At 42.3% G+C, this 18,722-nt stretch overlaps 1 protein-coding gene across 2 annotated transcripts in view; it reads left to right on the top strand.

The window, feature by feature from the left end:
- Positions 1-18,722, top strand: part of LOC136619047 (vomeronasal type-2 receptor 26-like) — a 160,411-nt gene that overhangs the window by 123,003 nt on the left and 18,686 nt on the right. For both annotated transcript variants that reach the window (XM_066594375.1, XM_066594374.1), the window contains one exon: positions 12,098-12,221. In XM_066594375.1, coding sequence (XP_066450472.1) covers positions 12,098-12,221 — 124 coding nt within the window. The remainder of the gene's footprint in view (positions 1-12,097; positions 12,222-18,722) is intronic.

Below are 18,722 nucleotides of genomic sequence, written 5' to 3'. Positions count from 1 at the left end.
CTCATTCTGTTGTGTTATGTCATCTCAGCCAAATATCCACCTATGACTAAAGGAGCACAGCAGGGGTCAGTAATGCCAGAAGCAGAGTCGGTACTGCTTCTGCCTCTGCTGTTTCAGTAACAGGATTGTCCCTAGTTTCTTCCAGGGGACTGATGTGGTTGATGACACCACATGCAAAGTTCAGAACAGGTACGGAGGATTGATCTTCAGAGGCTTTCAGACAGAGGGCCTCCTCAGCTACATTGGGCATCACTACACCCAAGGTCGATTCACAGGGAGGGTTAAGAAAGAAGCGCACTACACTGGAATCCAGCAGGAAGGATGTGGTAGACCTGTAGAGCATCCCATCTGGTACTCAGCAGAGTTGTAACACCTGTGATTCCAAGGTCAAATCATTCATGGACCACAAGTGTGCTGTATAACTTATTGTTTACTCTTTAGGGCCAACGGATAACAGAGGATATAAAGCAACACAGTCTATTTTATCAGAAGAGGTCTCAGCTTGTGATGCGCTTGCTGAATGTAATATCAGTACTGCTTGTTTGCAGACTCGAATTGCTTCCTGGGCTAATAAAAGTGTCGACACTTACTACTTTCTTAACCTAGCACTATATATATATATATATATATATATATATATATATATATATATATATATATATAAATATAAATATACTAGCTGATATACCCGGCTTCGCCCGAGTTAATTTGGTACTGCTGTCTATCTGGTGTTCACACGGAAAATCTTCTGAAGTCGTGGTTACTTTAGAGATACCGGAAAAACATATGTTCACCATTTTGCATAGTTCTCTGCGTTACCCAGAAAACACCACGGGGAGGTAACCATGCGACGTTTCCTTTATATAAAATGACCTCAGGAAGTGAGAGAATTCGATTCCATACATAAAATTTGGACGCTAATTCTTTTGCACTTAGAATTGAATAATCGAGTTGGGACCCATTAACTTTTCCTATTTATGACATAATCAATGCCCGTGCCAAATTTCAAGTTTCTATGACACCAAGAAGTGAGAGAATTAGATTCCGTACGTAAAATTTGGACGCTAGTTCTTTTGCGCTAGAATTGAATAATCGAGTTGGGACCCATTAGCTTTTCCTATTTATGACATATTCAATGCTTATGGCAAATTTCATGTTTCTATGACATTGGGAAGTGAGAGATTTAGATTATGTTCGTAAAATTTTGACGCTAATTCTTGCGCTAGAACTAAATAATCGAGTTGGGACCCATTAGCTTGTCCTATTAATGACATAATCAATGCTCGTGCCAAATTTCACGTTTCTATGATGCTGGAGAGTGAGAAAAATACATTCCGTAAATAAAATTTGGACGCTAATTCTTTTGCGCATAGAATTGAATAATCGAATTGGAACCCATTAACTTTTCCTATTTATGACATATTCAATGCCCGTGCCAAATTTTAAGTTTCTATGTGAGAAAATTACATTCCGTATGTAAAATGTAGATGCTAATTCTTTTGCGCATAGAATTGAATAATCAAGTTGGGACCCATTAGCTTTTCCTATTTATGACACAATCAATGCTCGTGCCAAATTTCACGTTTCTATGACACCGGGAAGTGAGAGAATTAGATTCCGTACGTAAAATTTGGACGCTAATTCTTTTGCGCATTGAATTGAATATTCGAGTTGGGACCCAATTACTTTTCCTATTTTGGAGATAATCTATGCTTGTGCCAAAATTCATGTTTCTACGACATCGGGAAGCTGGAGAACTTTTGCAAATCAGTCAGTGAGTCAGTGAGTGAGGGGGTCAATGAGTCAGTGAGGGCTTTCGTCTTTATATATGTAGACTAGCTGATATACCCGGCTTCGCCCAAGTTAATTTTGTACTGTTGTTTATCTGATGTTCACACGGAAAATCTTATGAAGTCGTGGTTAGTTTAGAGATACCGGAAAAATATATGTTCACCATTTTGCATAGTTCTCTGCGTTACCCAGGAAACACCACGGGGAGGTAACCATGCGACGTTTCCTTTATATAAAATGACATCAGGAAGTGAGAGAATTCGATTTCATACGTAAAATTTAGACGCTAATTCTTTTGCACTTAGAATTGAATAATCGAGTTGGGACCCATTACCTTTTCCTATTTATGACATAATCAATACCCGTGCCAAATTTCGAGTTTCTATGACATCGGGAAGTGAGAGAATTAGATTTCGTACGTAAAATGTGGACGCTAATTCTTTTGCACTTAGAATTGAATAATCGAGTTGGGACCCATTAACTTTTCCTATTTATGACATAATCAATACCCGTGCCAAATTTCGAGTTTCTATGACATTGGAAAGTGAGAGAATTAGATTTCGTACATAAAATGTGGACACTAATTCTTTTGCGCATAGAATTGAACAATCGAGGTGGGACCCATTAACTTTTCCTATTTATGACATAATCAATGCCCGTGCCAAATTTTGAGTTTCTATGACACCAAGAAGTGAGAGAATTAGATTTCATACGTAAAATTTGGACGCTAATTCTTTCGCGCTAGAATTGAATAATCGAGTTGGGACCCGATTACTTTTCCTATTTTGGAGATAATCTATGCTTGTGCCAAAATTCATATTTCTACGACATCGGGAAGCTGGAGAACTTTTGCGAGTCAGTCAGTGAGTCAGTGAGTGAGTGAGTCAGTGAGGGCTTTCGTCTTTATATATGTAGACTAGCTGATATACCCGACTTCGCCCGAGTTAATTTGGTACTGCTGTTTATCTGATGTTCACACGGAAAATCTTCTGAAGTCGTGGTTACTTTAGAGATACCGGAAAAACATATGTTCACTAGAGATGAGCGAACGTACTCGGATAAGCACTACTCGTCCGAGTAATGTGCTTTATCCGAGTACCTCCCCGCTCGTCCTGAAAGATTCGGGACGCGCTGCGGAGCGGGGAGCTGCAGGGGAGAGCGGGGAGGAACGGAGGGGAGATCTTTCTCTCCTTCTCTCCCGCCCGCTCTCCCCTGCTCCCCGCTGCGACTCACCTGTCAGCCGCAGCGGCACCCGAATCTTTCAAGATGAGTACAGCGATACTCGGATAAAGCACATTACTCGGACGAGTAGTGCTTATCCGAGTACGTTCGCTCATCTCTAATGTTCACCATTTTGCATAGTTCTCTGCGTTATCCAGGAAACACCGTGGGAAGGTAACCATACAACGTTTCCTTTATATAAAATGACATCAGGAAGTGAGAGAATTAGATTCCATACGTAAAATTTGGGCACTAATTCTTTTGCACTTAGAATTAAATAATCGAGTTGGGACCCATTAACTTTTCCTATTTATGACATAATCAATGCCCGTGCCAAATTTCAAGTTTCTATGACATCGGGAAGTGAGAGAATTAGATTTCGTATGTAAAATGTTGACGCAAATTCTTTTGCGCTTAGAATTGAACAATCGAGGTGGGACCCATTACCTTTGCTTATTTATGACATTTTCAATGCTTATGGCAAATTTCATGTTTCTATGACATTGGGAAGTGAGAGATTTAGCTTATGTAGGTAAAATTTCGACGCTAATTCTTTTGCGCTAGAATTAAAAAATCGAATTGGGACCTATTAGCTTTTCCTATTTATGACATAATCAATGCTCGTGCCACATTTCACGTTTCTATGACACCGAAAAGTGAGAAAATTACATTCCGCACGTAAAATTTTGACACCAATTCTTTTGCGCTAGAATTGAATTATCGAGTTGGGACCCATTAGCTTTTCCTATTTATGACATAATCAATGCTCGTGCCAAATTTCCCGTTTCTATGACATCGGAAAGTGAAAAAATTACATTCCGCACGTAAAATTTTGACACCAATTCTTTTGCGCATAGAATTGAATAAGCGAGTTGGGACCCATTAGCTTTTCCTATTTATGACATAATCAATGCTCGTGCCAAATTTTACATTTCTATGACACCGGAAAGTGAAAAAATTACATTCCATACGTAAAATTTCGACGACAATTCTTTTGCGCTAGAAATGAATAATCGAGTTGGGACCCATCAGCTTTTCCTATGTATGACATAATCAATGCTCGTGCCAAATTTCCTGTTTCTATGACACCGGAAAGTGAAAAAATTACATTCCGTACGTAAAATTTTGACGCCAATTCTTTTGCGCATAGAATTGAATAATTAAGTTGGGACCCATTAGCTTTTCCTATTTATGACATAATCAATGCTCGTGCCAAATTTTACATTTCTATGATACCGGAAAGTGAAAAAATTACATTCCATACGTAAAATTTCGACGACAATTCTTTTGCGCTAGAATTGAATAATCGAGTTGGGACCCATCAGCTTTTCCTATGTATGACATAATCAATGCTCGTGCCAAATTTCCTGTTTCTATGACACCGGAAAGGGAAGAAATTACATTCCGTACGTAAAATTTGGACGCTAATTCTTTTGCGCATAGAATTGAATAATTGAGTTGGGACCCATTAGCTTTTCCTATTTATGACATAATCAATGCTCGCGCCAAATTTCCTGTTTCTATGACACCGGAAAGTAAAAAAATTACATTCCGCACGTAAAATTTTGACGCCAATTCTTTTGCGCATAGAATTGAATAATCGAGTTGGGACCTATGAACTTTTCCTATTTATGACATAATCAATGCTCGCGCCAAATTTCCTGTTTCTATGACACCGGAAAGTGAGAAAAATACATTCAGTACGTAAAATTTTGACGCTAATTCTTTTGCGCATAGAATTGAATAATCGAGTTGGGACACATTAGGTTTTCCTATTTATGTCATAATCAATGCCCGTGCCAAATTTTAAGTTTCTAAGGCATTGGGAAGTGACAGATTTAGATTATGTACGTAAAATTTGGATGCTAATTCTTTTGCGCTAGAATTGAATAATCGAGTTGGGAACCAATTACTTTTCCTATTTTGGAGATGATCTATACTTGTACCAAAATTCATGTTTCCACGATATCGGGAAGTTGGAGAACTTTTGGCGAGTCAGTCAGTGAGTCAGTCAGTGAGTCAGTCAGTGAGGGCTTTCAGCTTTATATATATATATATACTAGCTGATATACCCGGCTTCGCCCGAGTTAATTTGGTACTGGTGTTTATCTGGTGTTTACATGGAAAATCTTATGAAGTCGTGGTTACTTTAGAGATACTGAGGAAAAACATATGTTTCCCATTTTGCATAGTTCTCTGCGTTACCCAGAAAACACCACGGGAGGTAACCATGCGACATTTCCTTTTATATAAAATGACATCAAGAAGTGAGAGAATTAGATTACATACATAAAATTTGGACACTAATTCTTTTGCGCATAGAATTGAATAATCGAGTTGGGACCCATTAACTTTTCATACTTAGGACATAATCAATGCTCGTGCCAAATTTCCCATTTCTATGACACCAGAAAGTGAGAAAATTACAATCCGCACGTAAAATTTGGACGCTTATTCTTTTGCGCATAGAATTGAATAATGGAGTTGGGACCCATTAGCTTTTCCAATTTATGACATAATCAATGCTCGTGCCAAATTTCCCGTTTCTAGGACACCGGAAAGTGAAAAAAATTACATTTCGCACGTAAAATTTCGACTCCAATTCTTTTGCGCTAGAATTAAATAAGCGAGTTGGGACCTATGAACTTTTCCTATTTATGACATAATCAATGCTCGTGCCAAATTTCACTTTTCTACCACACCGGAAAGTGAGAAAATTAGATTCCGTACGTAAAATATGGACGCTAATTCTTTTGCGCATAGAATTGAATAATCGAGTTGGGACCCATTAGTTTTTCCTATTTCTGACATAATTAATTCTCCTGCCAAATTTCCTGTTTCTGTGACACCGGAAAGTGAGAAAATTACATTCCGCACGTAAAATTTCGACGCCAATTCTTTTGCGCTAAAATTGAATAATCGAGTCGCGACCCATTAGCTTTTCCTATTTTTGACATAATCAATGCTCGTGCCAAATTTCACGTTTCTATGACACCGGAAAGTGAGAAAATTAGATTCCGCAGGTAAAATTTGGACGCTAATTCTTTTGCGCATAGAATTAAATAATCGAGTTGGGACCCATTAGCGTTTGCTATTTATGACATATTCATCGCTCATGCCAAATTTCCCGTTTCTATGACACCGGAAAGTGAAAAAATTACATTCCGCACCTAAAATTTCGACGTCAATTTTTTTTCGCTAGAATTGAATAATCGAATTGGGACCCATGAACTTTTCCTATTTATGACATAATCAATGCTCGTGCCAAATTTCATGTTTCTATGACACCGGAAAGTGAGAAAATTAGATTCCGTAAGTAAAATTTGGACGCTAATTCTTTTGCGCATAGAATTGAATAATCGAATTGGGACCCATGAACTTTTCCTATTTATGACATAATCAATGCTCGTGCCAAATTTCATGTTTCTATGACACCGGAAAGTGAGAAAATTAGATTCCGTAAGTAAAATTTGGACGCTAATTCTTTTGCGCATAGAATTGAATAATGGAGTTGGGACCCATTAGCTTTTCCTATTTATGACATAATCAATGCTCGTGCCAAATTTCACTTTTCTATGACACCGGAAAGTGAGAAAATTAGATTCCGTACGTAAAATATGGACGCTAATTCTTTTGCGCATAGAATTGAATAATCGAGTTGGGACCCATTAGTTTTTCCTATTTCTGACATAATTAATTCTCCTGCCAAATTTCCTGTTTCTGTGACACCGGAAAGTGAAGCAATTACATTCCGCACGTAAAGTTTTGACGCTAATTCTTTTGCGCATAGAATTGAATATTGGAGTTGGGAACCATTAGCTTTTCCTATTTATGACATAATTAATGCTCGTGCCAAATTTCCCGTTTCTATGACACCGGAAAGTGAGAAAATTACATTCTGCACGTAAAATTTCGACGCCAATTCTTTTGCGCTAAAATTGAATAATCGAGTTGCGACCCATTAGCTTTTCCTATTTTTGACATAATCAATGCTCGTGCCAAATTTCACGTTTCTATGACACCGGAAAGTGAAGAAATTATATTCCGCACGTAAAATTTGGACGCTAATTCTTTTACGCAAGTATTAAATAATCGAGTTGGGACCTATGAACTTTTCCTATTTATGACATAATCAATGCTCGTGCCAAATTTCACTTTTCTATAACACCGGAAAGTGAGAAAATTAGATTCCGTACGTAAAATTTGGACGCTAATTCTTTTGCGCATAGAATTAAATAATCGAGTTGGGACCCATTAGCGTTTGCTATTTATGACATATTCATCGCTCATGCCAAATTTCCCGTTTCTATGACACCGGAAACTGAGAAAATTACATTCCGCACGTAAAATTTTGACGCCAATTATTTTGCGCTAGAATTAAATAAGCGAGTTGGGACCTATGAACTTTTCCTATTTATGACATAATCAATGCTTGTGCCAAATTTCACTTTTCTATGACACCGGAAAGTGAGAAAATTAGATTCCGTACGTAAAATTTGGACGCTAATTCTTTTGCGCGAAGAATTGAATAATCGAGTTGGGACCCATTAGTTTTTCCTATTTCTGACATAATTAATTCTCCTGCCAAATTTCGTGTTTCTGTGACACCGGAAAGTGAAGAAATTACATTCCGCACGTAAAATTTGGACTCTTATTCTTTTGCGCTAGAATTAAATGATCGAGTTGGGACCCATTAGCTTTTCCTATTTATGACAATCAATGCTCGTGCCAAATTTCACTTTTCTATAACACCGGAAAGTGAGAAAATTAGATTCCGTTTGTAAAATTTGGACGCTAATTCTTTTGCGCATAGAATTGAATAATCGAGTTGGGACCCATTAGCTTTTCCTTTTTCTGACATAATTAATGCTCCTGCCAAATTTCGAGTTTCTATGACACCGGAAAGTGAGAGATTATTGAATAATTAAGTTGGGACCCATTAGCTTTTCCTATTTATGACATAATCAATGCTCGTGCCAAGTTTTAAGTTTCTATGACATTGGGAAGTGACAGATTTAGATTATGTACGTAAAATTTCGACGCCAATTCTTTTGCGCTAGAATTGAATCATCGAGTTGGGACCCAATTACTTTTCCTATTTTGGAGATAATCTATGCTCGTGCCAAATTTCATGTTTCTACGACATCCGGAAGTTAGAGAACTTTTGGCGAGTCAGTGAGTGAGTGAGTGAGTCAGTCAGTCAGTGAGTCAGTGAGGGCTTTCGTCTTTATATATATAGATAGATATATAAAGCTGAATGCCTTCACTGACTCACTCACTGACTGACTCACTCACTCACTCACTCACTCACTCACTCACTGACTCGACAAAAGTTCTCCAACTTCCCGATGTCGTAGAAACATGAAATTTCGCACAAGCATAGATTATCTCCAAAATAGGAAAAGTAATTGGGTCCCAACTCGATTATTCAATTCTAGCGCAAAAGAATTGGCGTCGAAGCTTTGCGTACGGAATCTAAATCTCTCGCTTCCCAATGTCATAGAAACTTAAAATTTGACACGCGCATTGATTATGTCATAAATAGGAAAAGCTAATAGGTCCCAACTCGATTATTTAATTCTAGCGCAAAAGAATTAGCGTCAAAATTTTACATACATAAGCTAAAAATCTCACTTCCCAATGTCATAGAAACATGAAATTTGCCATAAGCATTGAAAATGTCATAAATAGGCAAAGTTAATGGGTCCCACCTCGATTGTTTAATTCTAAGCGCAAAAGAATTTGCGTCCACATTTTACGTACGAAATCTAATTCTCTCACTTCCCGATGTCATAGAAACTTGAAATTTGGCACAGGCATTGATTATGTCATAAATAGGAAAAGTTAATGGGTCCCAACTCGATTATTCAATTCTAAGTGCAAAAGAATTAGTGCCCAAATTTTACGTATGGAATCTAATTCTCTCACTTCCTGATGTCATTTTATATAAAGGAAACGTCGCATGGTTACCTCCTCGTGGTGTTTCCTGGGTAACGCAGAGAACTATGCAAAATGGTGAACATATGTTTTTCCGGTATCTCTAAAGTAACCACGACTTCAGAAGATTTTCCGTGTGAACACCAGATAAACAGCAGTACCAAATCAACTCGGGCGAAGCCGGGTATATCAGCTAGTGTATATATTATATATATATATATATATATATATATATATATAGTACTGAAACACTGTGGTCTATATAGGGTCTATATAGGGTTAAACACTGCACCTTTTAGGAGGGGTTCGGCGTTGTTGAGTGTAGGCTGTAGAATACCATGTGCTGTGAGGGCGGCCTAAGATTCCAGAAAGTGGTAGTGAAGGGGTGAGATATATATATATCTAGCTCTCCCTCCTGCTGCATTCTCACCCCTTCACTACCACTTTCTGGAGTCTTAACTCCCCCCCCCCCCTCCTTCCCCCACAGAACATGGTATTCTATAGCCTACACTCAACAAAGCCAAACCCCTCCCAAAAGGTACAGTATTTAACCCTATATAGACCACAATGTTTCAGTCATAAAGGACCAGACATTGTTTGACGATTTTAGCTATGAGGTGTTTTTATGGCCCTATTTTTTATCTGAACTGCCAAGATTATTTTTGTTAGAATGTTTGTTTTCATATAGCAGCTATTTTTAAACATTTTTTTCACGTAAATTTTTAAAGTTTTTTCTATTTGTAATATGTGCAAAAAGAAAAAAATGTTTGTTTTTTTAATTTTTAGTTCTTTTTTTAATTATTTAATTTATGCTAAACTAAATTGAAAGAATGGGTTTGCCATTTTGTTTTGGATGTTTTGATACATAATTTGTATAGTCTAGGACTACAAGGCTGATATGGGGACGGTTTAGGTTGGCGTTTGTATAATATATTTTTTACTGTATTTTTTTAAATGTATTTTTGTAACTTTTTTAACATCTATGTCCAGCATGACATTATATAAAGACCTCTGAGGGACATTCGCATTGTATTATGTTTTTAATTTCCCACTATTACTGGAGCATCAATATGAGCCCCTTCTATCTTCTCCTCCGAATCTTCAGGTTTGCCTGACAGCCGAGCACCCGACCTGCTCCTGTGAGATTGCAGGAGCAGGAGCTTTAATTCCAAACCATATATTTACTAAAGTCCAGGACCAATCGCCGTATAATTACGGTAATTGGTTCTTGAAGAGTTTTAAAAAAAAGCATTACCAAACGAGAACCTAATAAACACTATGAAACTGTCGGGACCAGTGGATCGCGGGGCCTCCATGCCCACACCGCAGGCTCTATCAACCGGCTGTGCGGCGCAAGGGAGCCCAAGTTCTGCTGACCTCCCATTGCTGCCGTAATCCTGCTCACGGCTGGCTTGCTAGGACACGACGGGTGCTGCCCCGTGCCGTGTCCTCATCACCATGACGACCGGGCATGCGTTCTTGGTCTCCGTTTGTCCAGAAAGGCTGGGGGAGGGTTCCCCAGTGCCTCGGTGATCGAAGTTTGCTGCTGTCAGGCTCCCCGCACCAATCAGCTGCTGGGGCGGGAGCTCTGACAGCATTTCAACGCCTCTGTTCCTTCCAGCATTGCCAGTGTTAGTTAGGTCTTCTGCTGCACTCACTTTCTTTGGATTGCCTGTCTCCCTGTTTGACTATTTGCTTGACCCTGACTTCGCCTTCGCCTAACCTCTTGTACTGCATACCTTCCTGTTGCTGACCTTGATTGCCTGACTTGCCTCTGTGTTTGTTTGTCTCAGTGTCAGTTTGTAGTCTGACCCCTTGGCCCGCTTGCTTAGAGAGTCTAGGGACCATCGCCCAGTTGTCGCCCTGGGGCTTATCCCAGGGGGGCAAGTAGGTAGGGACAGGGGTTGCGGGCAGTTTCAGGGACTTCCAGTACCCAGACCCCAGTTCCCTGACAGAAACATAATAATGGTGGGGACCATTCACCCCCTCACCCCATACAGCTGGGCCAGTGTGTTCACGTACTGAGCTTATTTCTGAAGAAAGTAGACAGCTCTGTTCCCACTGCAGTGGCTATGCTAGATATAACAGGTGAACTTATGTGGCTCGGTAACAAAAACAATTACATTTTGGGATCACAGACAGAAAATCCCCTGATCTCAATCCCATTGAGAACATGTGGTCAATCCTCAAAAAGCGTGTGGGCAAACAAAAATCACTAAATTGTGATCAGCTCCAAGCACTGATTAGGCAGAATGGGTAAAAAGGCAAACACAATTCTGGGATGTATTACGAGAAGCATAGAGTCTAGATCACCTGAGATAATTATTCCCTCTACGCCTCGTTAGTCAGACCTCATCTGGAATACTGTGTCCAGTTCTGGGCACCTCAATATAAAAAAAAGACATCAACAAACTGGAGCAAGTTCAGACAAGAGTTACCAGGATGGTGAGCGTTCTGCAAACCATATCTTATAAGGAACGGTTACAGGATCTGGGAATGTTTAGCTTGCAGAAGAGAGGGCTGAGAGGTGACTTAATAGCGGTCTACAAATATCTGAAGGGCTGTCACAGTGCAGAGGGATCAGCCCTATTCTCATCTCAACAGTGAAAGACTACAAGTAATGGGATGAAACTGAAATGGAGGAGACAGATTAGATATTACAAAACACTTTCTAACAGTGAGTGTAATCAATGGGTGGAAGGGAAGTGGTGAGTTCTCCTTTAATGGAAGTCTTCAAACAAAGTCTAGACAGACATCTGTCTGGGGTTATTTAGTGAATCCTGCAGGGAGTTGGACCCAATGACCCTGGAGGTCACTTCCAACTCTATCATTCTATGATGAGCTCCATCCTCACGCCCTGGTCACATGATGGTGACATCATCACAGCTCCTCCACCCCCACTTATATTCCACACTGCTGAACTTCATACTCATGCTTTGGTCACATGGTGGTGAAATCATTGCAGATGCCTCACTTATACTTCCAGAGCAGGAAATCCAATGTTGACACTGTCCCATGTGGTATTTGCCATAACTGCCAGATAGGCAATCTAGCCCTGGTGGTTTCAGAGGTGATAACAAGCAAATTATAGCATCAGACACTTTATCATTCCTCTTTGTGGACAACGGATTCAAACATTTTTTTGCAGATCCCGCGCTCAGCTTGTAGTGAGAGTTGTCTCCCTGGATACAGGAAAGTCCCATTGGAAGGACAACAGCGATGCTGCTACTACTGCACTCCCTGTCCCGAGGGTGAGATCTCCAACCAGACCGGTGAGTGGAATAGAGCTGCAGACATTTATCTTCATCTACTGTTATTTTGATTTCTTGGTAATAGTTGAAGTGACCCTCTGGCCACAGGAAGAAGTGGATCGGCCACCAAACTTGGAGAAGTACGGCACCAGGTACTATAATTCCCCCTGCAGTCCCTGGACTGATTTCTCAGGAGGGTTGCTATAATTAGGTTTCCATCAGATTTTATCCACTTACTCCTCTCATGTAACCTGGTATGATAGCTGCTCCCTAGTGCTTGTTAACCAAGCTCTGTATATTCCCTAAGAATGCAGCAATTTATTCAAATTTTTTCAATTCTGTATTTCTAAAGCCAGAACTTTTTAATGTTTTCATTGGAGAAACCATATTAGTGCTTGGGTTTTGTGGAATGAGTTATAAGTAGAGATGAGCGAGCACCAAAATGCTCGGGTGCTCGTTGCTCGAGTCAAACTTTCCGCGATGCTTGAGAGCTCGTTTCGAGTAACGAACCCCATTAAAGTCAATGGGCGACTCGAGCATTTTTGTATATGACCGATGCTCCGCATAGGTTTTCACTTGTGAAGCTCTGGAAAACATCCGAAAGTCATTGAAACACCACAGAAAGGGATAGGGAAGGGCAGGGGCAGCATGCATGGCTGCATCTCAGGCTCCCAGATCCCACTATTAAACCACAATGGGGGCAAGAGTCTGCGCCCCCCCCCCCCCAACAATTTTTGCTTCGGACAAACCCTCATTAGCAAGGCACACCTTAGCTAAGCACCACACTACTTGCAACCAAGGACAATCACTGCCTGCGGGTGACACCGCTGCCTCTTCTCCAGGGTTACATGCCGCCCAATCCCCCGTACGACCCTGCGTCCGCAGCGCACACAAAAGGTGCCCTGCGCAGCCTTTAGCTGCCCTCATGCCACACGCTCGCTTCATAGCCACACCACCCTCATGTCTACTTCTAAGTGCATCTGCGATGAGGAGGAAACGAACACACACACTGCAGGGGTTGGCAGGGCAGGCAGCGACCCTCTTTGAAAGGGGGCGATAGCCCACAATCCTATTGAGAATCGATGATAAATTGAGATACGATCATCATTCCAATCCCGTGCCACCTCCGTCGCAAAATTGTCATGAGCCGCAAACGTGGGCGTAAAGGGGACTAAGGTGTCAGCCCAGCACTTCTACACATCTCCGCAAAGCAGCAATACTCTGTGTGGGAAGTATGTGAGCAGGCCCCGGGTCAGGCTCGGTCCCAGCAAACACCTTGTGTGGTCCAAGGTGCTGCGAGTGACATAGCAATGGGGAATCCATGTGCCAACACACTACTTATTCTGTTTGGGTGCCGGATACGTCATCGACAATGCAAGGGGAAAGCCATCTGCACTCTGCACCCTACCCAAGTCAGTCAGTGTCTTTGTGCCAGACAGGTCAAACACCCTTATAGGAAGTCTGTATGCACCCACAGCATAGGTGAGTCCAAGGAACCCCAAGACATGAACCATGAAGAAATCAGAGTGCTCAAACATGGCAAACTTTCACTGCACCGAGGACACAGGCCTCTGCACAAACCCTCAGCAATTGCGGGCATAGAGCGGACTCCAATGCTAGTACAGCGGTGAACGTCTCATTAGTGCAGTATCGCTCCTCTTGTTTGGCCCAAACCAGTGCCACAGATAACTTTGATACCACGAGAGAAAATACATGTTGGCCTCGGCCCACAATTCATGCCCTAGTCAGTCAGTGTATTTGTGTCAGATAGGTAAAACATCGCGATGGGAAGTCTGTCTGCACCCACAGCATAGGTGAGTCCAAGGAACCCTAAGGCCTCATGTCCACGGGGAAAATAAGAATTACAATCTGCAGCGTTTTTCCCACACACGGATCCGCGCCCCATAGGAATGCATTGACCACCAATGGGTAGATAAATACCTGCGGATGGTAATTAAAAAATGTCTGGAGCATGAAAAAAAATGGACATGCTCCATTTTAGTGCGGATCACGCATGCGGGAGCTCATAGAGCACATAGCTCAATTGATCTCCCGCATGAAAAATAAAAGACAATTACAGTGCATCCGCACTGCATCCGCAGCCCAAATCCACAGCGGATCTGATTTTCCCCGTGGACATGAGGCCTAAGGGCTCATGTCCACGGGCAAAATAAGAATTAAAATCCGCAGCGGATTTTAACTCTTCTCCTGCCCGCGGATCCGCACCCCATAGGGATGCATTGACCACCCGCGGGGTAGATAAATACCCGCGGATGGTCAATAAAAGGGATTTAAAAAAAATGGAGCATGAAAAAATCTGGACCATGCTCCATTTTCATGCGGGTCTCCCTATTGAAGCCTATGGAAGCCGTCCGGATCCGCGGGAGACAAAATTCGGAATTTACTCACACGCTCCGTTTCTTCTCTTCGCCGCGGCGCCATCTTCTCTCCGTCGCGGCCGGATCTTTTTTCTTCGGGACGGCGCATGCGCGGGGCACGTCACCGACGTCATCATGCGCATCCGCCGAGCCGAAGAAAGAAGATACGGCCGCGACGCAGAGAAGATGACGCCGCGGCGAAGAGAAGAAACGGAGCGGATGGGAGGTGAGTTTATTCTCATTTATTCTTATTTTCAGCCCTCATGTCCGCGGGGCAGGAGGGACCCGCTGCAGATTCTCCATGGAGAATCCGGAGCGGGCCTGATGTTCCCCGTGGACATGAGGCCTAAGGGCTCCAACCCACTTGCATTTTTTACACGCGTTATAGCTTGCTTTTTTATCATGCCATATGGGCTCCTGCACACTTGCGTTTTTTTCACGCGTTATAGCTTGCCTTTTTTTCATGCTATATTGCAGCTTTTTTTCACGCGATTGTCAGTGGGACTTTCTAATGTTAAAAACGCACCAACTTGCAAAGCGTTTTTAACATTAGAAAGTCCCATTGACAATCGCGTGAAAAAAAAGCAGCAATATAGCATGAAAAAAAGGCAAGCTATAACGCGTGAAAAAAACGCAAGTGGGTTGGAGCCCTAAGACATGAACCATGAAGAAATCAGAGTGCCCAAACATGGCAGACTTTCACTGTGCCGAGGACATAGGCCTCTGCAATCGCGGGCATAGAGCGGACTCCGATGCTAGTGCAGCTGTGAACGTCTCATTAGTGAAGTATTACTCCTCTTGTTTGGCCCAAACCACTGCCGTGGAGAACTGTGGTAACACGAGAGAAAATACATGTTGGCCTCGGCCCATAATTCATGCCCAAGTCAGTCAGTGTATTTGTGCCAGATAGGTAAAATACCGCGATGGGAAGACTTTGTGCACCCATAGTATAGACAGACCCCTGTAACATTCCTGTAGCAAAGGTATAAGCAGACCCCAGTAACATTTCCGTAGCAGAAGTATAGGCAGACCCTGTAACATTTCTGTAGCAAAGGTATAGGCAGACCCTAGTAACATTTCTGTAGCAGAAGTATAGGCAGACCTCAGTAACATTTCTGTAGCAGAAGTATAGGCAGACCCCTGTAACATTTATACAGCAGAAGTATAGGCAGACCTTTGTAACATTTCTGTAGCACAAGTATAGGCAGACCCCTGTAACATTTCTGTAGTGGAAGTATAGGCACACCCCAGTAATATTTCTGTAGCAGATGTATAGGCAGACCCTTGTAACATTTCTGTAGCAGAAGTATAGGCAGACCCCTGTAACATTTCTATAGTAACAGTATAGACAGACCCCAGTAACATTTCTGTACCAAGAGTATAGGCAAACCCCTGAAACATTGGTGTACCATTAGTGTAGGCGAAGGCCAGAAAAATTAGTTAGATTACAATATAGGCGAGGGCCAGAAAAATTAGTGTACCAAGAGTACAAGTGTAGCCTTGAAAAATTTCTCAACCGAGAGGGCAGATGAAACCCAGCAATATTTTTTAAAGATACAGCTCGCTGTTGCTTAATTTGCAACAGAGCCTGCAGCCAGCCCTGTGAAAAAAAATGGTTTCTGTTAAAGTATCAATACTTTTGAAACTTTGAAAAATTGTAAGCAGAGCCTTTTGGGCCACCGAAAAATTGGCAGTTAAACGTGATGACATGATGTTTCAGGAGGAGGAGGAGGAGGAGGAGGACTAATATCCGAGAGTGATTGACAAAGCTAATTCCCCCTTTTTTTCCGGTGATAGATAATGCTTATTTCTCCGGTTGCAGCAAAAAGAATCTTTAGGTTCCGCTGCTCTCCGCCGGTGGAGAACATAAGTCTGGGGAAATCCAGGCTTTGTTCATCTTTATGAGTATTAGCATGTCTGTAACATTTCTGTAGCACAAGTAGAGGCAGACCCCAGTAACATTTCTGTAGTAAAAGTAGAGGCAGACCCCTGTAAAATTCCTGTAGCAGAAGTATAGGCAGAACCCTGTAAAATTCCTGTAGCAGAAGTATAGGCAGACCCAGGAACATTTCTGTAGCAGAAGTATAGGCAGACCCAGGGACATTTCTGTAGCAGAAGTATAGGCAAACCCCTGTAACATTTCTGTAGTAAAAGAAGAGGCAGACCCCTGTAACATTTCTATAGTAAAAGTAGAGGCAGGCCCCTGTAAAATTCCTGTAGCAAAAGTATAGGCAGACTCCAGTAACATTTATGTAGTAAAAGTATAAGCAGACCCCTGTAACATTTCTGTAGCACAAGTATAGGCAGACCCCTGTTACATTTCTGTAGGAGAAATATAGGCAGATCCCAGTAATATTTCTGTAGTAAAAGTAGAGGCAGACCCCAGTAACATTTCTGTAGTAAAAGTAGAGGCAGATCCCTGTAAAATTCCTGTAGCAGAAGCATAGGCAGACCCCAGTAACATTTATGTAGTAAAAGCAGAGGTGGACCCCAGTAACATTCCTGTAGCAAAGGTATAGACAGACCCCTCTAACATTTCTGTAGCAGAAGTATAGGCAAACCCCAGTAACATTTCTGTAGCAAGAGTATAGGCGGACCCCTGAAACATTGGTGTACCTTGAGTATAGGCGAGTGCCAGAAAAATTGGTGTACCAAGAGTACAAGTGTACCACTGAGAAATTTCTCTACTGAGAGGGCAGGTGAAACCCATACACATTTTTTAAAGATACAACTCGCTGTTGCTTAATTTGGTTTAAGCAAAAAATTGGTTTCTGTTAAACTATCAATACTTTTGAAACTTTGAAAAATTGTAAGCAGAGCCTTTTGGGCCGCAGAAAAATTGGCAGCTCAGTGTGATGACATGATGTTTCAGGAGGAGGAGTAGGAGGAGGAGGACTAATATCCGAGAGTGATTGACAAGGCTAATTCCCCCTTTTTCTCCAGTAATAGGGAATGCTTATTTCTCCGGTTGCATTGAAAATAATCTTTAGCTACTGCTGCTTTCCGCCGGTGGAGAAGAGAAGTCTGGGGAAATCCAGGCCTTGTTCATCTTTATGAGTGTCAGCATGTCGGCACTGGCAGTTGACAGGCAGGTATGCTTATCCGTGATGATTCCCCCAGCTGCACTTAACACCCTCTCTGACAAGACACTAGCGGCAGGGCAAGCCAGCTCCTCCAGGGCGTACAGCGCAAGTTCATGCCACGTGTCCAGCTTTGACACCCAATAGTTGTATGGAGCAGAGGCATCACAGAGGATGGTGGTACGATCGGCTACGTACTTCCTCACCATCTTTTTACAGTGCTCCCTCTGACTTAGCCTTGACTGGGGAGTGGTGACACAATCTTGCTGGGGAGCCATAAAGCTGGCAAAGGCCCTGGTGAGTGTTTCCCTGCCTGCGTTGTACATGCTGCCTGATCTCCGCACCTCCCCTCCTACTTGGCCCTCTGAACTACGCCTTCTGCCACTAGCGCTGTCAGATGGGAAGTTTAGCATCACTTTTTCCACCAGGGCCCTGTGGTATTGCATCACTCTCGTACCCGTTTTCTATTCGGGAATGAGAGAGGAAAGGTTCTCCTTATACCGTAGGTTGAGAAGGGTGTACACCCAGTAATCCATGTTGTCCAGAATGTGTCTAACGCGAGGGTCACGAGAAAGGCAGCCAAACATGAAGTCAGCCATGTGTGCCAGGGTACCAGAACGCAAGACATGGCTGTCCTCACTAGGAAGATGACTTTCAGGATCCTCCTCCTCCACCACAGCCCATACACGCTGAACAGATGAGAGGCAAGCAGCATGGGTACCCTCTGCAGTGTGCCCAGCTGTCTCTTCCCCCTCCTCCTCCTCCTCCTCCTCCTCCTCCTCCTCCAAAACGCGCTGAGATATAGACATGAGGGTGGTCTGGCTATCAAGTGACATACTCTCATCCCGCATCTCCTCTTCCAACCGCAAAGCGTCGGCCTTTAGGCTTTGCAGGGAACTTCTCAGCAGGCAAAACAGCGGGATGGTAACGCTAATGATTGCAGCATCGCCGCTCACCATCTGGGTAGACTCCTCAAAGTTTCTGAGGACCCGGCAGATATCTGCCATCCAGGCCCACTCCTCGGTAAAGAATTGGGGAGGCTGACTACTACTACGCCGCCCATG

The sequence above is a fragment of the Eleutherodactylus coqui genome, chromosome 1, assembly GCF_035609145.1.
Source record: "Eleutherodactylus coqui strain aEleCoq1 chromosome 1, aEleCoq1.hap1, whole genome shotgun sequence".
In the NCBI taxonomy this organism is placed as follows: domain Eukaryota; kingdom Metazoa; phylum Chordata; class Amphibia; order Anura; family Eleutherodactylidae; genus Eleutherodactylus; species Eleutherodactylus coqui.
This window is presented reverse-complemented; position numbering and strand designations above follow the sequence as displayed.